This window comes from Sclerotinia sclerotiorum, genomic scaffold (genome assembly GCF_000146945.2).
Source record: "Sclerotinia sclerotiorum 1980 UF-70 scaffold_3 genomic scaffold, whole genome shotgun sequence".
NCBI classification, from domain to species: domain Eukaryota; kingdom Fungi; phylum Ascomycota; class Leotiomycetes; order Helotiales; family Sclerotiniaceae; genus Sclerotinia; species Sclerotinia sclerotiorum.
This window is the reverse complement of record NW_001820833.1, coordinates 1341568-1367708: the sequence shown is the minus strand read 5'-3', so window position 1 is coordinate 1367708 and position 26141 is coordinate 1341568. Positions and strand designations below refer to the sequence as shown.

General features: G+C 42.6%; 11 protein-coding genes across 11 annotated transcripts; 4 read left to right on the top strand and 7 right to left on the bottom strand.

Moving 5' to 3' along the window:
* Window positions 1–1788: 1788 nt before the first annotated feature.
* SS1G_02618 (hypothetical protein) lies at window positions 1789–4510 on the top strand (the record flags this gene model as incomplete). Its single annotated transcript, XM_001596348.1, has 11 exons — window positions 1789–1902; window positions 2001–2080; window positions 2366–2449; window positions 2779–3057; window positions 3142–3194; window positions 3245–3279; window positions 3329–3476; window positions 3614–3749; window positions 3828–3918; window positions 3968–4388; window positions 4473–4510. 11 exons carry the CDS (start codon window positions 1789–1791, stop codon window positions 4508–4510), a joined length of 1479 nt encoding a protein of 492 aa, XP_001596398.1.
* Window positions 4511–4809: 299 nt separating this feature from the next.
* On the bottom strand, window positions 4810–6017 carry SS1G_02617 (predicted protein; the record flags this gene model as incomplete). The annotated part of the gene is made up of 4 exons (XM_001596347.1): window positions 4810–4858; window positions 4902–5427; window positions 5499–5520; window positions 5907–6017. The coding sequence occupies 4 exons, from the start codon at window positions 6015–6017 to the stop codon at window positions 4810–4812; spliced, it is 708 nt and encodes a 235-aa protein (XP_001596397.1).
* Window positions 6018–6949: 932 nt separating this feature from the next.
* Window positions 6950–8140, bottom strand: SS1G_02616 (hypothetical protein; the record flags this gene model as incomplete). The annotated part of the gene is made up of 1 exon (XM_001596346.1): window positions 6950–8140. The coding sequence occupies one exon, from the start codon at window positions 8138–8140 to the stop codon at window positions 6950–6952; it is 1191 nt and encodes a 396-aa protein (XP_001596396.1).
* A 325-nt stretch (window positions 8141–8465) lies between these two features.
* Window positions 8466–8675, bottom strand: SS1G_02615 (hypothetical protein; the record flags this gene model as incomplete). The annotated part of the gene is made up of 1 exon (XM_001596345.1): window positions 8466–8675. One exon carries the CDS (start codon window positions 8673–8675, stop codon window positions 8466–8468), a length of 210 nt encoding a protein of 69 aa, XP_001596395.1.
* Window positions 8676–9412: 737 nt separating this feature from the next.
* SS1G_02614 (predicted protein) lies at window positions 9413–9520 on the top strand (the record flags this gene model as incomplete). Its single annotated transcript, XM_001596344.1, has 1 exon — window positions 9413–9520. The coding sequence occupies one exon, from the start codon at window positions 9413–9415 to the stop codon at window positions 9518–9520; it is 108 nt and encodes a 35-aa protein (XP_001596394.1).
* A 1104-nt stretch (window positions 9521–10624) lies between these two features.
* Window positions 10625–10903, bottom strand: SS1G_02613 (predicted protein; the record flags this gene model as incomplete). Its single annotated transcript, XM_001596343.1, has 1 exon — window positions 10625–10903. One exon carries the CDS (start codon window positions 10901–10903, stop codon window positions 10625–10627), a length of 279 nt encoding a protein of 92 aa, XP_001596393.1.
* Window positions 10904–12042: 1139 nt separating this feature from the next.
* On the bottom strand, window positions 12043–13878 carry SS1G_02612 (hypothetical protein; the record flags this gene model as incomplete). Its single annotated transcript, XM_001596342.1, has 5 exons — window positions 12043–12625; window positions 12685–12737; window positions 12790–12991; window positions 13044–13665; window positions 13719–13878. 5 exons carry the CDS (start codon window positions 13876–13878, stop codon window positions 12043–12045), a joined length of 1620 nt encoding a protein of 539 aa, XP_001596392.1.
* A 1412-nt stretch (window positions 13879–15290) lies between these two features.
* On the top strand, window positions 15291–16959 carry SS1G_02611 (hypothetical protein; the record flags this gene model as incomplete). The annotated part of the gene is made up of 4 exons (XM_001596341.1): window positions 15291–15402; window positions 15466–15620; window positions 15681–15895; window positions 15945–16959. The coding sequence occupies 4 exons, from the start codon at window positions 15291–15293 to the stop codon at window positions 16957–16959; spliced, it is 1497 nt and encodes a 498-aa protein (XP_001596391.1).
* Window positions 16960–18942: 1983 nt separating this feature from the next.
* On the bottom strand, window positions 18943–19845 carry SS1G_02610 (hypothetical protein; the record flags this gene model as incomplete). Its single annotated transcript, XM_001596340.1, has 1 exon — window positions 18943–19845. The coding sequence occupies one exon, from the start codon at window positions 19843–19845 to the stop codon at window positions 18943–18945; it is 903 nt and encodes a 300-aa protein (XP_001596390.1).
* Window positions 19846–20208: 363 nt separating this feature from the next.
* On the bottom strand, window positions 20209–23176 carry SS1G_02609 (hypothetical protein; the record flags this gene model as incomplete). The annotated part of the gene is made up of 5 exons (XM_001596339.1): window positions 20209–20423; window positions 20475–21409; window positions 21453–21924; window positions 21972–22191; window positions 22241–23176. 5 exons carry the CDS (start codon window positions 23174–23176, stop codon window positions 20209–20211), a joined length of 2778 nt encoding a protein of 925 aa, XP_001596389.1.
* A 645-nt stretch (window positions 23177–23821) lies between these two features.
* Window positions 23822–26020, top strand: SS1G_02608 (hypothetical protein; the record flags this gene model as incomplete). The annotated part of the gene is made up of 3 exons (XM_001596338.1): window positions 23822–24066; window positions 24119–24559; window positions 24610–26020. 3 exons carry the CDS (start codon window positions 23822–23824, stop codon window positions 26018–26020), a joined length of 2097 nt encoding a protein of 698 aa, XP_001596388.1.
* Between the last annotated feature and the right edge of the window lie 121 nt (window positions 26021–26141).

The following is a 26141-nucleotide window of genomic DNA, read 5'->3' as shown; positions in this document are numbered from 1 at the left end:
GAAAAGTGCAATGAAGTTAGGAAAAGTGACTCTGGATACGTATTTGACAGATGCGGGATGACGACCTCATTTTGAAGATTTCGTGTCCACACGTACTGGAGGCGATAATCTTGTCGCAGTGGAGCACCCATCTGTCTCGTAATTACTACCAAGGATCCAAGATGTCGAAAATATAACTAAAACGACACCAAATGGAGCTTTTGATGGCCAAGTTTGTCGTAACACAAAGGAAACAATGAAAATATGCCCGAAACTGAAAAAAAGTGGAAAACCAAGAGATAAGAGACTTCAGATGAGGAGCCTCAATTAGGGTCTCAAGGCGACACCCATCAACCCAAAGGATGATCATCAAGCTCCCGGTACTTTGAACTCGTCGGAGCCAAGTTGGATTTAACTACTGAGACTTGGCTTCAAGGAGCTCCCGGGTAGCTTTAAGGATGGCAAACGGCCTAACCTAGCAATGTATGCAGTATTTGAGGGACTCAGTGTTCCGTATTTTTCCGACTATGTCAATGCCACAGCAAAAACTTCTAAGGATTGTTAAAGTTCGTAGAAGAAGTATAAGATGTGATTCATGACATGGAAGAGCGACGTGAAAGGGCAGTGAATATATCAACGGGGACTTGGCCGGGACGTCCCGCACTCAAGGGAGCCCCTTTCATATACCCAGCGAAGACATTAAGAACTTATTTCATGAGTCTAGAAGCTTCAAGCGAAAGATCTATATTTTGAAAAGCAAATAGATTGCCAAGAAATCTTCTTACAAAACGGAGAAAGTTTAAATAAAAATAGTTTGCTTATATTTCGGTATTGATTTAGCATGCCGTTATGGTTCGTGCTAAGAAGAAACCTTGCCGTCAAAGGTAATTTCTAATTGGATTTAGACGCCTCCTGTGAAGATTGGGGCCAAGATGATATTGAGCCTTAGTTGAACGGCATTGATGAAATTGTGTCCACATAAAAGGCAGAATTGATGATCTGGATGACGAAGCGCCGCAGAAGCGCCTTGGGCTAGGTTATCAAGATAAAGTTATCGACTTGGCCATCATTTCAGCACAATTTGATCGTCAATAATCAATTTCTCAAGTATGTCGCCCGCAGCAGCACAGCCACGAATGGTGTGAAGTCGATCAGTGTGAGAGCCCAATGTAAGTTGACGATAAAGATACTAAAAGTTTTAGTTCGAAGAAAGATTCTCATAGATGCAGAAAGGATGAATAGAAACGAGAGAATAACTGTAATTGTTGGTGGATTGATGTTTGATGCTTGATGCTTTGATGTTTTAATGCTTTGAACCTCAAGCTGAGGTTTGAGTCGTATGGAAAAGAAGACGCACTAGTCTTAAAGCAGACAGGTTTGCTATTGTCAGCCTTGGCACGTGATTTCAACACAATTTGAGCCTTTTCGTTTTGTTTCGTTTCATTTGATTTCATTTTCTCATATTCATTTTCACTTCAACATTTTCATCACATCCTCGAAACACGTGCAAAACAACCTCAATTCCGTTCTATTCTTATCGTGTTTTTCCTGTTATTTTGGCACAAAAATGGGAAAGCGTTTTTGTTGGTGGCGATTGCTACGTTTAACACGTGATATCATGATTTCCATTTCATACGACTGGTGGACTCAAAGTCTTTCTTCCTTTCCTCTTTGCTTCGGGGACACCCGCTGTTAAAGTAGCCTGATTCTACCGGTATTCATTATCATTATCATTATCTATGAAATGTACTATGACCAAATTTCGAAGCTTTTTCCGGGAAATGAAATACCGAGATGGTAAGATCCACAATGCAACGTGAAAACAAGCCACAAATCAAAGCTGGCGTGCGGGGAAATGATGATATGTACTGTGCTATCACAAGTTGTGGTCCGACGTTGCAAGGGAAAAATATTTTCCACAGAGTATGTGGACCAGAGGATATATGATTCAATCGCAAAAATCTTATCACATCGAGGTAGTTCTCTTGATGTGGTTGTTAAGATTTTTGAAAGAAAAATAGGGTACATGGTGCCTCTGCCGGAGATTCCCCCCAGCTCTCTCGACTGCTGCCTCTATCGTTCCTCCGAGGTCTCATTTCATGTAACTTTTGTTGCGCCTGTTTTATCATGAGATTTTTCAATTTTGCCGCTAAACGAATGCTACCTGGGCAGAACTCGTGTTTCCATTCGCACATGTAGATTTACCCCATATTTTGGACAGATATTGTGGGGTTTATAGTGGGCGACGGGCGCGATGGCATGGATGGCATGGAAACTGGAAACCAATAATCACAAATCATATCATTGGAGCGCAAAAAAATTATTAGCTCAATACCGTAGGTTGAATCAAGCAGGTACTGATGCCGGCGATTATGCCAGGACTTAGGCTTGATTGGATCGGGGTAACAGCAAATCTTATACTTTCCAACTTCGATCTTGAATCCGGCACCGCCGGAGCATCTAGTCTGAGGTATATAGAGGAGTCTTGATCCGAATTCGAATGTCGAATCCTGTTCAGTAGTACATTGACCGAGCACAAAATCTTCAAAATGTTGCACACTGTTTTCTTGCTGCTTTCTATTTGGAGCAGTTACGTACTTGCTTCTCTTCAAATTGTATGAATCGCCCCTCAGAATGAATGATAAGGCTTACGCGTTTCTAGATATCAGGTGCAACATGGACAGCTTCTGGTCTTAATCAACACATCCAAGCCCATGGGGGTGGAATTATCCAAGTCGGCTCAACCTAGTCAGTAAAAGCTCCCCTTGCCCTTCCAGACTGACCATTGACCAATCGCAGTTATTGGGCCGGAGAGAATAAACTCAATGGAAGTGCTTTCCAATCAATCAACTGCTACTCCAGCACCGATCTTGTGAACTGGAAATTCAACTCTTACCTTCTTACGTTACAATCGTCTGGAGATTTGGGACCCAACCGAGTTGTGGAACGTCCACACATAATGTACAATGATGCGACAGGTAAATATGTCATGTGGATGCACATTGATTCATCGAATTATGGCGAAGCAAGGGCGGGTGTTGCAACCAGCAGCAGTGTTTGTGGATCATATACATATTTGTGAGTTAATTGAATCGATTATTATGGAGGGTGATGACCTCAAAGAAACTCAAGGGTTAGTAAGGCTAATGAAGATTAAAACAGAGGAGCAAGCCAACCATTGGGCTACCAAAGTAGAGATCTCAATGTGTTTAAAGGTATGGAGTACTGACACTCTGCATCTCCTCAGTCACTAACGAGGAGTTAGACACCGATGGAACAGGTTATTTATTGACTGAAGATGTATTTCCACTCACCCTTTTCTGTTAAAATAGCTCTGACGATTATATAGCGAGCAAACGGTTTACGTATTGACAAGCTTTCCGCCGATTATACATCGGTTGTCTCAGCTGTTTACCTTTTTGCTGATTATGAGGCTCCCGCCATATACAAGAGCGGCGATACTTATTTTATGTTTGCTAGTCATTTGTCCGGGTGGTGTATGCATGTCCATTTTTTTTTTCATCTCCAGGCCCTTGGATGTTTTCTCAGCAATCTTATTTCACAGCTGGGAACGTTAAAACGGGCAATGTTAGATCTTTCATTTGTTGAAATATTAACTGACTGCCTATAACAGCTCCAAACGATAACGTCTACGCTACAGCAACGAATTTATCAGGGCCTTGGTCTGCTTTTTCCAACTTTGCAACAGTTGGGTCAAATACTTATAGCAGTCAGACGGCGGCTGTGGTTAACATCAATGGAGTTGTCATGTAAGTTTTTCTCGATCATTTTCAGGCTTGGGGAATATTTTAGAGTTATTCGTAGAAAATAGGGCTAATTAATTATAGGTATATGGGAGATCGATGGGAATCATCCAACCTTATGACTTCGACCTACGTCTGGCTCCCATTGACAATCTCTGGGACCAAGGCATCCATGGTATATAACCCATTGTCCAAATGAGTCGCCCAGAAATTAACGTGAACAGAGCAACGAAGTCAACTGGATCATCGACCCCGCGGCAGGAACATGGACCACCGGCCCCAGCGAAGCATGGTTAGAAGCCGATGCTGCCACAAATATCCTCGCTAACGGTGCTAAAAATATCACATGTTCCGGTTGCTCGGATGGTGTCCGAGTCGGATATATTGGTGGGCCTAGTCCTGGCGGTACGTTGACCATAGATGGAGTGAGTAGCTCCGTAGCAACAACCACCACAATTCGAATTCATCATTTGAATGGTGATTCTACGCAACGCTATGCGAACGTCGTAGTCAACGGAGTCAGCAATATTATTGCGTTTTTGCCGACAGCGGATGGTAATACACCTGGCACAAGCGTCTTGACGACTGCATTGAAGAGCGGGGCTGGAAATGTCATTGAGTTCGAGTCGTATAATTCTGGATGGGGTAAGTCTATGTTGTTCATTATTCATATCTCATTATTCATTAATTGTACGCCAATACATCTACCTGTGCTAATATACGATGCAGCTCCAGACATTGACCGCATAATGGTTCCCGTCTCTTAAATACCCAACTTTCCTTTCGTGCGTGGAGGTGTCATGTCATGGGATGCTCGCATCGGCAGTAGTCCTTCTCTTCTTTTCCATTCTCAAAACCTTATAGCTCTCACTCAATAAATCAATGGGATCAAGATCCCCCTTTCCAAAACTCTGCATAACTCTCCCGTGCAAAGAATATTTCCTCCTCAAAACCTTTCTATTCCCCCAAACCTCCCACCGTCCCCTAATCATACTCCTCGAAATAAGACTCACCACGCTCGTAGGCGGCATAGGTGCATTCGTACAAATTTCCCTCAACATCTTCTCTAACCCTCTAAAAATCCCCGGATCCACAACCCGTAAATGCGCCAATTCCTTCCGCGTCTCCTTAATCGCCGTCTCAGTCGCATATTCATACTGACACCCCACCATCCTAAATCTCAAATACTTCGCCAAAACCGTCGAACACAACAATGCCAAGCCCCCATTCATATGCGCCAATACCTTTCCAGTGCGATAATAACACGGAATCTCAATCGTAGTAATCGCGCGTTTTCTCAACGCAAACGTCCCAATCTGTATATCCACCTGAGAAAATTCCCCCCGTCCCTCATCTGCAGCTTCCCTCTCATCCACAATATTACTCGGAGATATGTACACCCATATATAGCCCGTCGCACACGCACACAGCGAATACGTAGCCCCGTCACTCAAATTATCTTTTTGGAAAAATGCTGCTGAGCCATGCGCTTTGATATCCGCGAAATTGGCTGTTAATTCGGTGCCGAATTTTGAGAGGATGTTCTCGTCCGTTACGTTGATGTCTGGCATGCTGATTCCCGAATCGTGGTTCCGTGTTATGTAGAATATGGGCTGTGTCATGAATCCAGAATCTATGGTGCGCGCATTGTGTACACGGGTGATTTTTAAATTCGGTGCAGAAACTGTGGATTTGATTAGCTTTATGGGTTTCCTAGATTTCAAGAAGGGGGGATACTTGAGAAGATGAACTTACATTCGGTGGAAACAAGAGCTTCCTGTATCATATCAGGCAATTGAGCGAATATTCGTTCATTATGCGAATTAACATTGATAATCGAAGGCGCTTTATTGCGACTTGTGACTAGGATTTCTTCTTCGTTGTTGGAGGTACTCATATTGGCTTTTGCTAGTTATACTTCCTGTGTTTGGATTAAACTGTCGACCTTACTCTTGGTACCGCTAGCTGTAGCTGTCTTGGTATTTTCACAAACGATACATGACGGGGATAAAAACATATTATATCCCATCAACTATTCATCCCTTGCGAAGAGAAATGCCCTTTATATAACTCCAAGGAACATTTACGTACATCATAATCCATACTCGCGAGCCCACCAGTCTTATCGATCATGTAATTTGATCAAAACCCATCCTATCTTACAATACCAATATCGAATTGCCATTTCATCTCGTATCGAACCCAGACAATATCTCCGATCCCACATACCTCGTGTCGATCTAAAAATAGCCACGTTTCCAAAGTTCCAAACATATTTGTAAAAAGGCTTATCTAGAATACGATGATTGTTTGACAGCTGGCTCATTCCGAGGAATATGAAACGTATCAAAGAATTACTCAAAGGTATCTATCTACGGAGTATTCAATTTTTGTCCTAATGAAATGATGCGGTGTGTTTATCATGAGGTAGGGTCGCAAAAAAGTAAGAATGTGGGGCCAAAAATGGATTTTGGAATTTTGGGATCTTGGGATCTTATTATATGTGGATTGATGCTCGGGTGAAGCCACAGTAGTAGTTAGCATAGCCTTTGAAGGATGCTGATGCTTGGAAGTTATTTCTTGGGTAATACGAGTGTTTGTGTGGTTTGATATGGTTTGATGTGGCCATGGTATATTGCGGAGTACGGGTGGTTCTGTTTCGTGGTGAGTAAGGGTATCATGATTGTGAAATTGAGGAACCAGTAAGGTCAATGAATTGATGTCTATTTTACCGTTGTCTTTTCGGGGGTAAGTGATATCAGCTCGCGGTAGATATTTCGCTTAGACGAGGATGAAGGGGCTTGCAATGAATATGAGATTCATTGATAGATGTGAGGAAGAGGGAGGAAAGGAAGGACGAGGTTTTCACGTGATACGTGCAACATGATGGAACTTGTGCAACCTTTACTTCTATATTCAGGTAGTAGAAAAGAAGACGGGGCGGCTCAGCCTAGATATTAATAAAAATTTCTTAGCCTTGGTATATATGGTAATGGTATGATATCAAATGGGAATGTCAATGCACGGAAATTGAAATTTATTAAATATTACTACATAAAATTGATGTGGTATCAATCCAAGATCAAATAATTTTGAGCTTTTGAGCTTTTGAACGCCGTGTGGCCTGTTACCGTAACCCATTCCCTTAACCCAATTTCATCACCATAATGAGCGACGAGTCTTGTGCATGTCTTTTCGAAAACATATCAAACTTTTCGTCTAACCAAGAGACACCTTCTACCATCTCGCTTTAAATTCCATCCCACGCTTGCGCATATTTCTTTCAGTGTTCCTTCTCTATCCATTAACCTATCGTTCACAGCAATTACATCTAATGCCATTGACTGTCTGCCTAGTAAGATTGAAGATCGGATCTTACTTTGTTCTGCCAATGTCATCCCCCTAATGTCAAGATATCTTAAGCTGTGTTTCGCACCAGTGACAGTAGGTAATGGAGTAATGGAGATCCTTCGTCGTAACTTGGTAATGGCAATCGCACGTTCCATAGGTTCGAGAACAGTAGTATACTTTGAGTCAATCTCTGATGAATCGATTGCATCTTCCTCATTCCGGGAGTCATTGTCTTCGTCATCTAGAAAAATAGATTCGAGGTCGCGCATGCGGAGACCAGTGCCTATGCTTAGCTCTTCTATTGTTTGATTCAAACTCTTTAACTGAGCGGCGCAGGCCGAGCCCATCTTCCATCCTCTTAGTTTGAGAGTCTTGATTGTCCTCGGTGCATATCTCAAAAGCAACTCTGTTTCCCTTTCCTTGATCTCTTCACTAACCGTAAGGTCAACTGAGGCATCAAGGTATACCAATGTATGCTTCACAGACGGATGAGATGTTATAAAGTCGACGAGAGAGACGTCTTCAATTAATGCACAATGATTGATTGCTAAATGTGAAATTCTAGCAGTAGGAGGCAGAAGTTGTAAAGACTCTGTCGTGATATGAGTGTGTGATAACGTCATCGATTGTATGGAGCCGAGTCGTGAAAATAGTGAGTCGAAGGATGAAGCGGGTAGAGCTGTGCAATTTTCCAAGGATAATGATTTGATCGGAAGTGAAGCAGCCTTTGGTAGACGATCGAGTATGCTAGGTATGCAATCTAGTGTTGATGATGTGCAATTGCCCAGATCTAACGTCTTCAAATGTGGTAACCCAACAAAAAGAAGTCGAAGTAAGGACTCGCTCAAGAAACTATTTAGGTTGGTATCTTTCGGAAGTCGGAATTCTCGAAGATGTGGAGCGAGTGAAACCATTCCGTAAAGAGAATTAGAAAATTCTCTCATTGGACGTGCAGTTTTCAGCTCGGAGAAATCAAGACGTCGAATAGTTCTTCCCAAGATGGGATTTTGGGTAAGTTGAGCAAGTATATGGTTAAATGCGGACATGTGAGTGACTGTAACACTCCGATAGGTAATGCAAAGTGCATTCATGTAAATGGCTTTTGATACACGAAGACATGAAAATAAAGTAGGTCTTTCCAGATGTGGACAGTTGACTTCACTGGAATCTACGAGATGTCAATATTATAGAGGTTTAAAGTAGGTATTGAAGGTATTAGTCTTACCATTGCTTGAACCGCCTTCTTTGTGATCATATTTCAATTCCAAATTCCCAAGGATCTTTTGAAGGAGTTCAGGTGGGAGTCGTTCGAAGGGTGATTGACCAGCTTCGTATGCTTGCCTCCTACTTGAGTTTCTCTGGAATGCAGAGCTAGACATTGTAAATTGAAGGTTGAAGCGTTTCGGGTAGTAGGTTCTTGATTTTGAGGTTTATGTATTTGAAAACTTCTGTAGTTGAAAGTAAGTGCACCGAGGCACAGATGTCTGAATGTATACAGTGTGTAAAAGAATTTTCTGATTTCTTAGCACCATTGTAGACAGCTGTTGAGGTTGTCGTGGGAACTCTTATACCTCCCAACATGTTGCAAGAAAGAATCTGGGCCTTCCAAATGGGACAGCTTGTTACTCAATGCATAAAAAGTCTGCATGCCAAACACTGGAGAAATTGCGAAATTGCCTCCCATGACTCTCTTTTACATCGTCAGAGCTCAAGTACAGCTCGTGATGTTATCCAATACTATTCACCGCCAACACGTACTCGTTTCATTGTTACGTAAATGTAGAGCAATAAAGCAATAAATGTATATAAGACGACATCATGAGGCAATAAGGAATTAATAATTGGTTCATTTTATTTGGAAGTCAAAGAAATCACGAGTTAAAGCGATTGGTGATTTCCCCAGGAAAAGGTTAAAAAGAGAAGCACGATTTATAAAAAGGCGGGGTTAGCGTCTTGGCTTTCGGCACGTGTGATGTCGAAGTTTCCCACACACGTGATTTAGCCTGGAGAAGTGTTTTATTTTTGGTGGTCAATTCCATCTAGAAAGCTAAAAAAGCTAAAAAGAAGTCTTGTTTTGTTTTCAATTCCCGGACTATTGGAAAAGGACGCATGGATGAGACACTTTGCTCGGGAGTCGGGAATGATCATCTTTCTTACCCCTTTTTTACCTCAAATTTTCAAATCCCTCATTGAGTCATTATCTATTGAATGTTGACGTTGTACGGAGTATACGCAGGACTATCTAATAAGGCATATCAATGCCATGTTAACTCTGTAGATTATTACTACCTTAAGACGACAGCTTTGAGTTATCATCAATGTATGCCCAGTATGCCGGATTCGGAAGAAAGTCGATGGTGCAAGTGGCAGTACGTATACGTGGTATGTCAATGCAGTCTGAGGCTGAGTTAGCGCGGTTCTACTAGATGTAGATGCATCACTGGTATATGGACTTCCCAACAACATCGAAACCGTGCTTTTCTGCTTTTCCCTCACCGACCTCGGTTTACCACCGGCTCAAAGTAAAAAAGTTTACGTCCGTACATATCAACTAACTAGAAGGTATAAATGCTGCATCGGATCTACGGAGTAAATAGCTCATGATCAACATTACTTACAATGTGGGTATGTAACTTTAATAGTAGCAACGACTACTCGAGTATGCTGCAAAGTTTTTTTATTTTGCCAAATAGTTCTATTCTTTTTATTTCTCTCTTTCCTCTTGTTTGGTTAAAATCCAGATGATCCTTAAAATCTGAAACCGCTCTTTGAGTTGTCAAGCATTAGTATGCTACTTACTTCATCCCTGCATTGGGGAAGGAGCTGAAAGCCACACATTCACAAATTCATGAGTAAAACTTGCCTGCGTTATTCAGGAAACAAATCATCGTTTGTATTGCAGAGATCACAACTATCTCAATCTTTAACTTCCTCACAAAAGTCTTTGTGTCTGATGCTTATTGATTACTTTCTTCATATCGCGTCGAAAAAGGAATTTCCCGAAACACCAAAGTCATCTGCCAAAATGGCAAAACCAACCCTATCATCAAGAATAACTCGGAAATTGCGACCATATCAAAATTCTGTTGAATCATGCTGCTACAAATGAAAATTAGCTTCGTCAATCTTTTATGCTCTAACTGGTGTGAGAAATAACATTGATTGGAAAGGACGAAGACAACATGCTTAAGAAATAAGGAATCTCGTTCGATTCGACACGACCTCGAAATACGGCATTAACCAGTAAGGAAATCGAAAACAGATCCCATCAGCTTTTACAAAGCCTGTAATGTGTTCGCAAACAAACATCCAAAGCCCGTTGTGTCGTGTGTTAGATCTCTCTTGATTTCGATTTCCTATTTTTTTTTTTGAATCGGTTGGCCTCTAGCCAGTCGATAGGCATGTCTTGCGCCCATCTTCAGGCCTGGAGTCGATCAACTGATCTCAGAAGGCTTGCCATAAAGTGTATTATCTGATATACTGATCTAACTTTTCCGCGCGGGTCTCATCTCCAATCATCGTGGTCATCTCTATGCTATCCACAAGCATTTGCTCCACATAAAGAACACGCGGCTCCTTTCGGTGTATAATGGTGTGTCTGATTCTTCGAACTCATCTAATAGTTCATTGTACCGTGGAATGTTATCACGGTTCTTAAAAGCGCCTGGGCCAGTAGTGGGTGCTACTGGAAATTTTCCCCAGAAACAGAGCTCTACCTTCTTCACCGAACTGAAGTTGTTGATGACCAGGTAATCCGCTGCCCAATGTTTTGTAGAATCAGATATTCCACCCTTAAGGATTATACACATGTGAAAAGATATGCTATGCTGAGCATCGAAAAGTAGTCGCCGACGGGTATCAGGGAAAACTTGCGCGCTTGCATTCGTGCTCTGGTCCCCGAAGTTGCAATGCACGATTGATCAGCATGGCCCTAGATAGTAGCCGGGCTTGCATTTACTGGTGGTGTGCATGGTCTTCTTTCTTTCTCCTTGAGCGGAGAATAATCGTTCTCTTCGACGACCATAAGAGAATCATCAAGCTCATCAGGCTCCCACTAGAACCTTATCATAACTGAAATTCCACTTCTTGAATGCAGTACCTTTAATTTTAAGATCTTGCAGAAAATCTCAGCAGTCTTTCTTGAGCGAAATAGAGGACGAAACCCGCGAGAGCTTGGAATATCTAGTTTAATATAATGCGCTACTGGAATGGGAATGTAAGGTGTGTCAATTTGCTATACTTGGGGTTTCGTTGATACCAAAATTTCGTTTCATATGCAATATCGTAAGTCTTATATGTGATGAATTTGTGTGGATGGATAGAGATTATTAGATAGATACTTGAAATACCGTCGATATCTCTATAGCAAATAATCCGAGAGTATTGTTGATGGATTACCTAGATTACCTAGATTTTCTATAGAATTTAAGTAGGTTTGATGAATATCATGATATTATCCCTTGCTTCTCTCCCATAACCTTGGTTCTGGACGGGGATACAGAAACTTTCTAGAGCTATTATTAAGTAATGTCACGGTTGAATATACCAATTCTTTCACTATGAGTCTTTTTATGCGATGATTAATTCGTATTCATTCTTCTATATTTTTATTCTTATATGAGAATTTGCAGGTAAGATCGTAACATCTCTTCCCTGTTTATACCACCTCATCTTTCAGCTTAGACAGGCGGTGCTTGTCGAGAAGAAATGTGATGTTAAAATATATACCAATCGTATTTTCTATTAGACTTGCAAATGAGAAACATAGGTTATTGATCTCAGCCTGCATATAAATTGCCATCTTACAGAAAATTTAGGTCCTAATATACAACATAAGGTCCATAAAGATATAATTTTGTGTATTCTAAGTAATATTACAACAGAGGAAGAAACAGAAAAGACGCTTCATGTCCCTCTAATATATATATCAGTAAAATCACAAAGCAATTTATGCCCCAAAATCAACCATCACAGCTCCCGAATCTTCAACCGGTACCGTGAATTTTCCATCCTTAACCTTAACGGTATGTCCAACCGTTACATTGTGCAATCGTACAGGAAGTCCATTATTGAGTTCATAGTTGTAGGAATATCCATCGTATGTAATACCCGTGATTGCATCACTACCATTTGCATGAAGGGCTCTTAGTGTTGCTGATTTGGGCAGCGCGGCTGGTGTATTATAGCTTGATGATCTAGCTGCCTTGTTGGTGGGGATCGTGATGGTATATTTTCTGGTTGGACGAGGGACAGGGTTTAAGAGCGAAGATGTTCCATTGACGGTGTAGTTGTATTGGTGCATGTTAATAATGATGATGCGCTTTAGAGCGCCATTGACATAGGCGGCATAAGCAGATTCCATCTCATTGGTCAATGGAATTTCGGCTATGGTTGTGGTGGATGCGGTAAGATTAGAGAGGAAGGCGGCTGCGGCAATGTTTCCGTAGTATGGAGCCTTCGTGCCTTTTGTGACAGTATCTGTGTCCTTAGGTTGCCAAGCCCCGTAGCGGAAGCCGACTCCCTCGTGGAAACTAGGCGAGAGATTGTTAGCATGTGATTGAGAAGAATGATTTATAGGGACTTCACATACTTGATGCGACTAATGTTCTTGCTTGCGCAGTAGAGAGCGAAGTCTACGTTCCACTATGTAGAAGTCAATACTGATAGGGGACGATCGGCCACGGAGAAAACGTACTAGAGCAGCACCGTATGCATTTGACAACCCTGGTGCACCTTCATTGTAAAGAGAATTGGTTTCTCCGAGAGTAAACGGTACGTTGAAAGGGGAAAGAAGGTGAGATACATTTAGCTGAAGGGCGACAGACGCCACGGTTGAGGTGTGGTTCATGAGGGTTTTTTGGAGTGTTACACCTGGCTGTGTCGCACCACCAATATAACTTTGTCCAGTTTGTTAGCATTTGGGATGCGAAACTGTGGAATAGACCATACTTATGTGACGATATCAATTCAATATCCTTATCAACATCCACTCCATCTCTCCATGTCGTAACAGGGTTGAGATGGTTGTCAACACCCGCATAGGAGGGTGCCAAGAACCCATAGGAAGCTAGATCAGGACAAGCTTCTGCAACTCCTTCCTTGATTTGTCGGCTCCCATTTAGCCATTGGCTTACGTATGTTGATTCGTTCCAAGTTGGAGGTCGAACTGGTCCTTGTGCAGAGGTAGAATACAGATCTGGTTCATTTCCATACTCCCACATGAGAAGTTTCCCACCTCCTAGCGCTTTACATGCCAAAGGTATCGTATCTAGTAGGGTTTGCCATCCAGCAGAATTGTTGGCGCCCAGTGCCATGTTGAATCCATGACTGAATTTAACATCTGGCCAAGTACTATACGAGTCAAAAAAGGAAGGGCCAATGTAAACAGTTGTTGGATAATCCACAGCCCTGGATGGATTGATGGTACCATTCACCGCGTATGGAAGATTTGCATCGTATAGAGCATAATCTTGTGTGTTTCCACCCACTCGAATGTGCGGTTTAGTACCTTGGAAGTCGGCAAGATTGTTGAGCAGGTTATATGAGAAAGTACCCGGATTTGAGGCGTTTCCTAAATATGTCAGCACGTGAGCTAGTTAACATGTCTCTGAACCATTGCCATACCAGCGTAATCCGGAAAGAAAGCAAACTCAATGGAGTAGCTTATGAAGGCTGGAAATGGGGTACCGGCACTTGCTGGGGCAGTGCTAGCAACAGTAAAGCTGCTTTGAGCATGAATTGCTTGCGCCAGGCTTAGAAGTGCGACTCCAGTGATGCGAGCCATATTGTGAATATCCAATTCTCTATTTTCAAAACTTCAATCGGAGATAGAGGACAACAGGCGACACATCGAATGAAGAAACAAAAGACAGTAGAGAGGTTCAACGAAGTTTAAGTAGCCTACTCGGAATCTGCACCTTGCAGATCTCTGGTTCTTTCCTAATACCTCATTGCTACGGATAGTAACTGCATGTCCTACGTGGGACTCGCAATGCATCATACCGGAAACCGAAGTGATGAATGAATGAAGCTGGATAAATTAATGCTCGCAACTCAAATAAATTAACATCATACTCCATAAAAATTATCAACGCGGGGAAGTCGGGGAGCGAGCATACACAAAGTCAGGAGGGGCTGGCGTGCTACATGAAATATACTGTATAATCGCGAGAGATTTCACGATCCTAACATTCGGTTTAACCTCGATCGGACAAAATGTCGTACCGATGATATTTTATATTCTGGATGACGATATCAAGTATTCTGCAGCTTGAACATAGAGAACATAGAATATAGTCTATAGTGAAAAAGCTTTAGATACAATGGAACCGCGGGAACGGTCTGTCATTCATCCGATAAAAAAAAGTCCGCATGCCAAGACCGCGAATCTCTCTCGAGATTTAGAGTATAAGTACTATGCATATGATGTAGAATACGAGGTAGTATTCCGACGATTCCCATTCCGATCTAGAAATGAGTCTCTTCCTTGGAAGAGGGGTTGAGAGAGTTCGGAAGAAGGGGTTCGGAAGAAGGGGTCATGGGACTTGTTAAAATTGAATAGATATAGAGGCCGTAAGTATAATTAGCCCTAGCCCTTTCGTAGATTTTATAAGTAACTCTTGAACTACTCGAGCATCATCATTCTAATGGATATTTGGTCGATGACTTTGTTGTGTAGATTATAATTATGTAAAAATATATTCAATCTTTTCACACGGTGTCTATCTCCTGTTTGATTACACATTTCTCAATTACGTACCTACATCACCACATATCCATCCCATTGATGTGATATCACCTATGTTAGGTTTAGCGGTAGCCCCGCGGTGTAGCTTATCCTTCACGATAAATCCGATAAAAGAACATCTTCATCAAGCTCTCCGGAACTCCAGTTACTCCAATTGATTCAATTCCGGCACATCATTTTCACTAAGGTACAATACCTTCCCTTTCTTCTGTTCACGCAGTCAATATTTGTTTGTTATCACATAATCAGACATCAATTGTCAGCAACCAACTGTTATTCCATGGTGACGTTGGTGGTGCTAGAACTGGAATTGCTACAATAAAAGCCCCGAGCTTGACACCCCGCCCCTCAATATGAATAACATAATAAGATCAACATCAAGAATACTCCCACGTTCACGATTTCAACCATTTACTTTACCAATTATCAATTCGCGAAAAGCTTCCAACATGTCACATACCGTCCCAAAACTTAATGACCCGACACTGTTCAAGACCGGAGTTGCGTACGTTAATGGAGAATGGGTAAAGGCGGCTTCTGGACAGACATTTGAGGTTACTGGTATGTTTTGCGGTTTATCATGAGTTATTATGAAGTGAAAGAGCTAACATACTTATTCTGCAGATCCATCTACTGGAAAGTTCATTGGCAATGCTCCAGAGTTCGATGTAGATGACACGAAGAAAGCAATCGATGCCGCAGCCGCAGCTTTCCCTTCATTCAGAACTACAACAGGACGTGAGCGAGCCAAGCTATTACGGAAGTGGTATGATTTGATGGTACGCCAAACAAATAGCATAGAAATATAAGGAGAATAGTCACTGATTGATTCCATGCAGATCGAAAACAGTGAGGATCTTGCTAGACTTATAACATGGGAGAATGGAAAGCCTTTGGCGGATGCAAAGGGAGAGACAACATACGCAGCCAACTTTTTGGAGTGGTTCAGTGAAGAAGCTCCTAGGAATTATGGAGATGTTATTCCATCATCCATTCCTGGAAACAGAGTTATCACTCTAAAGGAGCCTGTTGGTGTCGTTGGACTTATTACGCCGTACGTCTACCCTGCGACATGAGAGCTATACAAAACTAATTTAGTCTAGATGGAACTTCCCAGCTGCCATGATAACAAGGAAAATTGCTCCTGCATTGGCAGCTGGTTGTACAGTTGTTGCAAAGTCTCCTGGTGAAACACCCTTCACCTCCCTTGCCCTCGCCGAACTTGCGCATAGAGCAGGAATTCCTAAAGGTGTAGTCAACTTTGTCAGCGCTCTCAAGAACACACCCGCTGTAGGCGAGCTCCTCACTACTTCGCCAATCATTAAGAAAGTCTCTTTCACTGGATCTACTGGTGTGGGTAAAATTTTGATGAAACAGTCATCTTCAACATTAAAGAAATTATCGTTTGAGCTTGGCGGAAATGCCCCTTTTATTGTCTTCGACGATGCGGACCTTGATGTTGCAGTAGCCGGCGCTATTGCATGCAAATTCCGTTCATCTGGACAAACTTGCGTCTGTGCTAACCGCATCTTTGTACAATCTGGAATTTATGATGCCTTTGCCGAGAAATTTGCCGCAAAAGTCAAGGATTTCAAGGTTGGAGGTGGCTTCTCCGATGGTATTACCCATGGGCCCGTTATTCATGACCGTGCTGTCGACAAGGTGGAAGCCCATGTTCGAGACGCTGAGGAGAAGGGAGGAAAGGTCATTCAAGGTGGACAGAGAATTCCTGAGCTCGGAGTCAACTTTTTCCAACCTACTGTCATCACTGGAGTCACTCCTGATATGGATATCGCGAACGAGGAAACTTTTGGCCCCGTTGCCGGATTACTTAAATTCGATACCGAAGCAGAAGTGGTTCGAATTGCAAACTCTGCCGATGTCGGCTTGGCAGGCTATTTCTTCACCAAAGATGTTGAAAGGGCCACTAGAATCTCGGAGGAGTTAGAACTCGGAATGGTTGGTATCAATACTGGCTTGATTAGTGATGTTGCATCTCCATTTGGTGGTGTTAAGGAGTCAGGATTTGGACGCGAGGGAAGCAAATATGGAGTTGCAGAGTATCAAACCATTAAGACGGTCACAATTGGAGGCATGGGCAAGCCATTGCAAAGTTAGATGATCAAAACAACTTGGAGTAGGGCAGTAGAAATGATACCATTTGTTTTTACGTTTTCATACAGTGAAATTTTCCCCGGCATGGTTTCGGAAACACTTTGTTTTGAACTTCAGTAATGAGCTCGAGGTAAGTCCACATTATTGTTTGCCATTAAAGCAAACGATGCCAACATGTGCGCAATTTTAGGCTTGCATGGCATGGTTAGAGACGAACAGTCAAAGATTTATTTGTCTCCAAAATATATCGATCGATATTCTAGCTAGCCCTTACGATGGAACTACAGGAGACCTCATCAAAGGTAGCCGAAACGAGCACCCCTAGAGATACTAGAAGATATATTTGCACAGATTGCACACCAGCATTTCCCATGATCTGAAACACATTATCCAGGCAGAAGCCCAAATCTAGCGTTGGACTAGAAGGGGGTTCTTGATGCTGGCAATAAAATAGTTGTGGGCTTCATACTTTCTTCGAAACTTTCTCATATGTCAAGACATACTGCTACTCTTTCAAGTATTCTCTCCTCCCAAAGAAGAATTTCCGAATCCGTGGGTGCGCTATATGATTTATAAATGGGAGAGTATCTGGCTAAAGCACATAAGTGAGCAGTAGTATGGATTTAGATAATGTATAAGTGAGGCTTTTCTTTGTTCTACTAGGTATCCTCCCCTAACTATGACTCGCCTACAAGAAACAATACATGGGATGGACATGCTGAAAAAGAGCTCTTGAGCTATTCAATTTTTGTGGAAATGATTATGTCATCGTTCGCTCGTACGATGAGCTTCTGGATTTACTAAAGCAATCGCTTATATTAAGGATTTTGTCCTGGGTTATGAAGACATCAAGGGTAAAGACTCCAGCATAGAATATAGAAGAGCAGTACAAAAGACTCAAATTTTTGACGGATTTTTCATCATTGTTTTGGTGAGAGTTTAAGCCGGGATACATTGGTGAATTTAACGTGAGTCCCTTGGCCTCAAGGTTCCGAGAGGCTTCAGCCATCAAAAACTTGCTGAGTTTAAACAAATATTGACGTGCAACGAATGGTCATAGGCTGATGCTATTCAACCGAGGAGAATTAAGCGAGCGTAGTGAAGGAGGGAGGGTATTTGATAACGATGAAGACCATATCGTTTGTAGAAAGCGCTTTTGGGATAATTTTAGTATATACAGTGTGAAAACATTTTATGGGGTTTGAAATACAATAGGATTCTACAGCAGAGTCGTATGTAGAGAATGTACAATGATTGAAAGTGGGAAAGCCAGGTACAGGAAGGTAGTATAATGTGACCGTTACATCTTCAACAATGGGGCCTAAGTGATTATCAAAGGCTCATCCTTCTGCGCCTGCTAAGCAATAGAGTTTTTGTCTAGAGTAAGGATGAATGCCACTGTAGGCATCATTACATCAAAATACAAAGGGGGATGCGTGGGAAACTCTCCTTTCTTTCCATGATGAACTCAACAAGCATGCCTGTCGGTACATTGTTATGTCTGCGTGTGTTCAATAAATTAAACGCAACCTACAAAAGATCCTCAAAATGACCTCGAAAATATCTCCTAGAGTGCGTTCAAACAGTTACTAGAATTTCGAATCCACCACTCTAAATGGTTTTATCTTGTAATTAAATCCTTCACATACAAACCATAATTTTCTCTGATTTCTTGAGATGTATTCATGACTACTCTTCTGCTCTATGATAATCTCAAAAGTTTCAGCAGGTTACAGGCTTAAATGAGGGGTAAATTACCCCGCACTTCGCCTATAAGGCCTATAAACTAACGCCCAAATATCCCATACATTCGATGGCCTTTCAGCTCCGTCTTTGGAGCTGTACCAGTCTATAGAGATAGCTAATAGCTAATATCTATCATATCCTCTGCACGGGAGAGAAACGAGAATTTCTAAAGCTCGTCTATCAATGCCTTTGTATTTAATTGCAACAGATAAGTAGCTGGCCAAATATGGATGTCTATTCCTAGATACTTGAAGGAGATGCAGTAGGCTCGGCGACAAGGATCTCTTCAATGGCATCATTTTGCACCCTTGAGTTCTGCTTTATGAAACCCACCATATCATTCAATTCATCTGCCACAACGACATGTCCTAAATCTTCATACAATTTCCACTCAACTTTATACCCAACAGCCTCCAAGATCTTCTTCATATCTTCACCCCATTCTGGCTTTACTTTCCCGTCACCAGTCCCATGAGCCAAGAAAATTCTCATGTCTTTTCCTAAAGACTCTGTGCTATCTAGAGGCGCTGCAGGTGGAAGACCTAACTCACTCCTCAACCACTCTTGAACAAGATATCTCTTCTCCATCGAATCTTTCCCAACAGCAGCAACCTCAACTAATTGTCTCCTGAAAGGTAACCATCCACTAAACCCCACAAACCCACCAAGCTTCCGCGATAACCCCAATCTATCCAACTCCCCACTCAACAACAAAATCAAACTCATAGCACATCCTTGGCTCATACCTCCAACAAACACATCGAACCTTCCATCACGAGATTTATCTTCCACTACATCCCGGACTAGCTGACCAAGATATTCCACGCTTTCCTTCAATCCCTCCTTCTGTTGTTGTTCTCCTTTCGTCCGGTCTGCAAAATCGGTAATGTCGAACCAAGCATGGGTTAATTTTCCACCAAATACAGTAGTCTTCTTCAGACTTCCCGATGGGAAAATAAGTTTAGTGTACGGGAGTAATAGATCAAAGTGAACCAGATTTACAACTTCTTTGGCGAATGCTGTTCCATTAGATGATGTGCCATGGAGAAGAATAAGAGTGTTTTTTTTTATCTCTGGAGATTCGACAATTAATGGTGGTGGGCGGATGTCAGATTGTAGAGCGGGAGGGGATGCGGATGCCATTGTGTGTGCAGCGAATATCAAATTAGATACTTGGTGCTCGAAGTAGCTTGTGTTGTTTAAGATAGTACTTGATAGACCTAACAGAGAAATAGATAAGAATACTTTAATTATCATCCGCATGACGAACGAATGATGTGATTTTGGGCTTGCCTGGTTGAGGTGGGGATTTCCACACTGCACCTTCTCCAATGGGTTACACTATGTCACGTGGATATATACATATTCGGACACCGGGAGGACTTCAATTTGTGTTACTCTCGTGAATTTACATGGTCGCTATCTTTATGCTATTGCATAGATTGTATAGCTATTTGAATGATTATGATTCTTTGCATAGCCATGAACTTTACTTCATCTTAGCTTTCAAGCTATACCGTTAATGTGTATCTTTACCTCCACTTCGTTACTCCATCCACTGGAAAGCTCGAGTTCCTTCCATGCCGTCAATGTGTCAATTTCAAGTACATGGGGGTCAGTCTTGCTGATGCTAACTGTGTGACTTGGGAGAATCTTTCCAAGAATAGTGACTAGCAAGTGGTCTTCGTATGATATGTCCGGAAGAGTAGAGATATAGATGCCTGAAAGTCAAATTAGAATCCAGAATTGGTTGATGAATGACTGATACTTACCAAGAGTTCCCAGAGCTTTGACATTCGTGTCAATTGTAATCTTGCCATTCTCCGCCTTCGTCATTTCGCTGCTGACAATCGCTGCCGCTCCAGCCATTTTGCCGAGAAGACCCAGGTTAGCTATCCATGTAGTATTTTCTTGCCCTTGGTTGACAAACCCGCGCAATGGGTAGGCCGACAAGATATCGTAACCTCTCACATCGAGAGACACGTATATCAAAGCCTGCGAGTCCACTACTTGCATAGGCTTAGAGACAGCCCCACTAGAATGGGCGCGAATGATATAAAATTGTGCCTCCTCAACACCAGGGAACTTGGACAATGGCACTAATTCGCTAAGTGGTCTCTGAGATACATTGAAGAAGCCAATGATGCCAGTTCCTGTATAGGCAGCGCCATGGTACGTCCCAATTGCGAGTATGTGGTCGTCGTCGTATCCATTATATTGATCCAGACTCTTGCCAACGACGCTAGGTCTAAAAATAACAGTCTTTCCCCGAGGAGTGGGACCAGTCATTTGATTTATGAGGTCAAGATCATGTTGACCTGGCACATCCGTAATGTATATTGGACCACCGCTAACACATCTAGCAGCTGCATGGAAACCGGAATAGTCATGAACGGTTTGAAACATGTCCCAATCTGGAATTAGATTGAGATGTTGTGTAAATAAAGCATTGTGGGCATTGGTAAAGACATGCCATGGGTGACTAGTAGGAATTTCGGGGAAAAAGTCGTCAGAGTTCCGCACGAGGATTGGAGGTCTGTTTTGGGGCAATTGGGAATGAAAGAGGATTTGCGGGATCTGTGACATGCAAGAGATTGCCTTAACACTGAAATGCTGAAGAGTTGAAAGGGTCCATGCATCTTGGTATGCGGATATCAAATCACTACGATCTTGAGCATTCTCAAAGAGATCAAGCATAAATTGGGCGCTAGTTTATGTCAGCAAAGAAACGGTAAGCATCAGCCACTTACTCTGTCTTGACAGCATCAACCCCACAGGATGAAAGAAATGAATAAAAATCATTATAGAACCTCCGCACATCTTCTTTGGCGACCACTGTCATTTTGCCTCCCAAAGGTAGATTCCGCCTCTCAGAATCTCGCCGAATTACTTCCACTGTTTTGTAAGCATTGGCAATCTTACCGTCTGAGGCAAGACCACCCCAGTAACCTAAAATTGCGTGCCATACGGCTACATGCTGTATACTAGGCTGCTTTTCTCGAATAAGAGATATAGTGTGCTTCAAGCCATTGGGGAATGCCTCCCTTTCCGCCTCAAATTCAATCCAACCGTGTTGAAATTGACCATGTCCCTTGTAGTCGATGGCTTGCCAATTATCGTCAATAATAAAGTTTGTAACGTTAATCTTATTCTCTGCCAGAATATCAACAGCTTTAAGTATTTTGTCTTCTGTTAATCTTTGCCCAAGTGCATTCCATGTGCCTGGCTCACTGGTTAGAAAATCATATCGAAAGGTTTAGTGAACGTACAATACGTCAACCCATCACACCAATTTTCAACCCAAACCTTCGTCTTCTCATCCCCTTCGTTGAGAGCCTCGACCTCTTTTTGTGTTTCTCCAGATGCACTCTCGAAGGCTGCAACTACCTCTCTAGCATGGTACATTACAGCTGCGTTAGCCGACTCATAGTCATCACCGAGTCCAACGAGGATATGAGCAACGGACTCTTTGGGGTTGTCATTTCGAACCTACTTGAATCAAAACCATGTTCGTCAAAATATCAAGGTCATAACATACCTCTAGCACGACTCTGCCATCACTGTCACTCTTGAACAGAGTCATCACGTTGTTAACTCCACTGATAGCTAGTAAAACAATGTGCTTGCCTTCCGAGCTTAAAAAAGAGCAGGTTACGGCCTCTTTATCAAGGTCAAAATGAGTCTTTCCTTGTCGGGGGGCTAACCAGGGAGTCCAGATACGGATAAGTGCAAACCATCTAGTCAAATTAGCAAAGAGTGAGCTACGATCACCAACGGAGTATTGAACCGACCTTGCCAATTTATCATGTCCCCAAGGAAGCCCAAATTTGATATCCTTTATAGCGGAATCTTTCCCAACAGCTCCCTCGATCGGAACTTGTACAGACCAAAGAGTGGTACCGGGAGACTGGCTTCGGTGGTTTTTTGCCTCTAACGTGGGGTTCAAATTCTCAACATAATCAGATAATTTACTTGAAATGTTTTCTTGGGAAGTGACTGTTTTTAGAATTATCGAACCGTCTGGCATCCCCTGGTGGTCCTTCACGAGCTTCCAAGATTGAGCAGAGTTGCTTCGAAACTTCACTGTAAAATTTGTAGGGAGACGAGAGGGGAGAGATGTTTTGAAGTATAACCGATGGAGTCCCAAAGGTGCCACGGTTTGCAGGATTGTTGGTAGGGAACCTGTTTCCTCTATGGGCTCCATCGGAGACTCTAGCCACTGATCTCCATCACTATAAAGGAGTGACAATTCCCATGGTTCATTCGCACGACTTTCATCAACCTCCAACAAAGCGGTAATGACCTTTGTAAGGCCGAGGATGGTCGTCTGCTGACCCAAAGGCGGATAAGTCGAGATGTATGCCTTCATACTTGGGTGGTCTAAAGTCAAAGGACCTTTTTGTTTTGGAATATATTTCGCCTGAAAAACTTCGTTGCCATCAGCAGCACTGATGAATGTCTGTGATTCGGCCATCTTGGACTCAGGAGGTGGAACGAAGATGAATTATAGTGGAGTAAAGCAGCTTTAAAGGATATCACAAAATAGTACTGAGGGATAAGGAACCAATTTGGAAGGATGGAGGTATTTCAAGTTAGGAAAGTCAATGTTGATATAATAGATTGGAAGGGCAGGAGGAATGGAGAGTGATGAAACATGAGCTTCTCATTCATAGGAGTTCTTGCCAAACCCGTGATCACAAGTAGTCTTTATAGCCTTTTTCTCACAATATGGTTGGATGGATGAATTGATAATGAATTTCATCCAGCTGTCAAGTTGTTCTATGACATCCATTCTGTACCAATCTAGTGTGATGGAGGTCGATCTTCCGAGTCGCCAAATGTGGAGGGGCACAGAGGCACTAATGCGGAAAACCCTTGACTCGTGGCGCTTCATCAAATTTATTGGCTCATGTTCTCGGATGATCGGATAAACTTAATACCGCTCGCCGTGAAATTTATTTTGGCCCGCAAGAATTGTTTATGGACGCTGAGATTGTGTAGTAGGATATTGACCAATTCTTTGCTCAAGTTATTGATCTCCTCGCTGACTTTATTGGGTTTGGCTTCTCCTTTCAAGGCTCTTCATGCGTTCGTGAGTTCTAGCCTCTAGGCCAATAAGATGGCAACGACTTCTCTCCTTCAGCGTTCGGCTCGACCTGACCTTTACGTTTGCGCAAGATGCGCTTTTAAAGCGTCCCTCAATTCGAATAAAGCGTCAAGAAGATGGATCGGAACGAAATACTTAGCCAAGGTGGCAGATGCGGAAATACAGTGGGCAAAAAAGGCCGCGGATATTAAGGCAGGGAAGACGAAGAGCATGCTCTCAATCCTGGAGGAGCGAGGATATGTACATCAAATAACTGGGTAAATACACGACTTCGAATCATGCTGCGGGAGACATTAACTTTTGTCCCAGTTCGAGAGACGAGGTCGATCGTATGATGACAGAAAAGCGGCTTGGTGCATATGTGGGCGTAGATCCAACTGCGCCTTCACTTCACATTGGCCACTTATTACCTCTCATGTCCCTGTTTTGGATGTATGTACATGGTTACCATACGGTATCACTGGTCGGGGGCGCAACTGCAAAAATTGGTGATCCGACTGATCGCTTGACGACGAGAGAAAAAATGAAGAGTACAACCAGGAATGAGAACATATTGAAGATGCATTATCAAATGAAAGGTATATGGCTAAACGTCGAGGCATATGGAAGAAAACACGGATACAAATGGGAATGGGCATGGAAAAGGGGTTTGGTCAACAATAACGCCTGGATGAATGGTTTGACGGTGATGGAGCTTCTCCAAGTCCTTGGACCAGGTATGAGAATGGGTGCGATGATTGCAAAAGATACGTGAGTACACTCGATTTATACGTCTGCCAAGCCTTTACTAATACTCATAGTGTCAAGAATAAGATGAATAAAGGAGATGGCATGTCATATGCTGAGTTTACCTATCCTTTGTTGCAATCATGGGACTGGTGGCACATGTACAATACGAAAGGCATAACGATGCAGATCGGTGGCTCTGATCAGTACGGCAACATCACGGCTGGTGTTGATGCTGTCAAATACATTCTAGCGAACCATCCTGACCCCACCATCAAAGAGCAACACGAGAAAGCAACGCCGCCCTTTGGATTTACAGTTCCCCTCTTAACTACATCATCAGGAGCGAAATTTGGAAAGAGTGCTGGAAATGCTTTATGGCTGGATAAGGACATGATGAGTTCGTTCGATCTGTATGGCCATTTTCTTCGTACATCAGATCAAGATGTGGAAAAATACCTTAAACTTTTCACATTCATGCCTGTTGAGGAAATCACTAAATTAATGGAGGAACATATGAAGGCACCTTCTCAACGACAAGCTCAACACAAATTAGCGCGAGATTTTCTCGAACTCGTTCATGGAGAACCGGAGGCCAAGGCTGCCGAGCTTCAGCACCGACTTCTTTTCAGCAAATCGAATAACGCGGAGAATTTGGAGAAGTTGCAGAATGATTTAAAGCTGGCCGAGCACAAACTGGCATCTCACCCGCAGGGTACCAACGCATCCAATAGACCGAGTGCAGATCTTAAGTTACCACGATCCTTCGTAATGTCCAGAAGTATTCCAAGAATTGTAGTCGCCGCCGGCCTTTGTGACACAAATTCGGAAGCTAATCGCCTTTGTGGTGCTGCTGGACTTTATATCGGTGGATCTAGGCCTTTGGGATATAAAGGAAAGGACGACGCCTTAGTTTTCACACCGATTAAAAGATGGCAAAATGAGGATACCCATCACTACCTCATCGATGGTTCAATGCTTGTTCTTCGACGTGGTAAATCTAACATTCGAATCATCAAAATCGTCCCAGATAAAGAGTACATTGCAGAAGGTTTGTCCTTCCCTGGTCATGAAGATTGGATCAAACAGAAAATGCCAAAGAAATTGAACGAAGAGGGCGAAATAATTGAAGAGGAAAAAAACCCAAATATAGATGTGAATGGAGTCGACAGATCAGACAGAGAGGAGATCAAGCGGTTGAGAGTGGAAAGGAGAGCTCGATCGCATGAAATTTCACAGCAGAGATGGCAGGACAAGGATGCAAGGCGCCAACAGCGGATGCAGCTGCTTCAAGCCGACCTGAGAGAGACAAATCAACTCTCATCGGAAAAGGTAGACCTGGATAATTTGGTGAAGAGGGTGAGGTCAGATGTATCACCTCGGGACGGTGATGATCTTTTAATAAGAAAGATAGATTCCGATGCAACTGAGGGCTGGTGGAATCCACTGCGCGGCGATGGTAGAGCCGACGAGTCGAAAAGCTAGTACAAGCAACTGTGCGGTTATGTATTTATAAATGTATATCCACCTGATGATCTCACGTGTGCCTCCTTAATCGTTGCCAGTTTGTGAAGGCACAAGTTGGAAAGTTTGAGATATTAAGGTC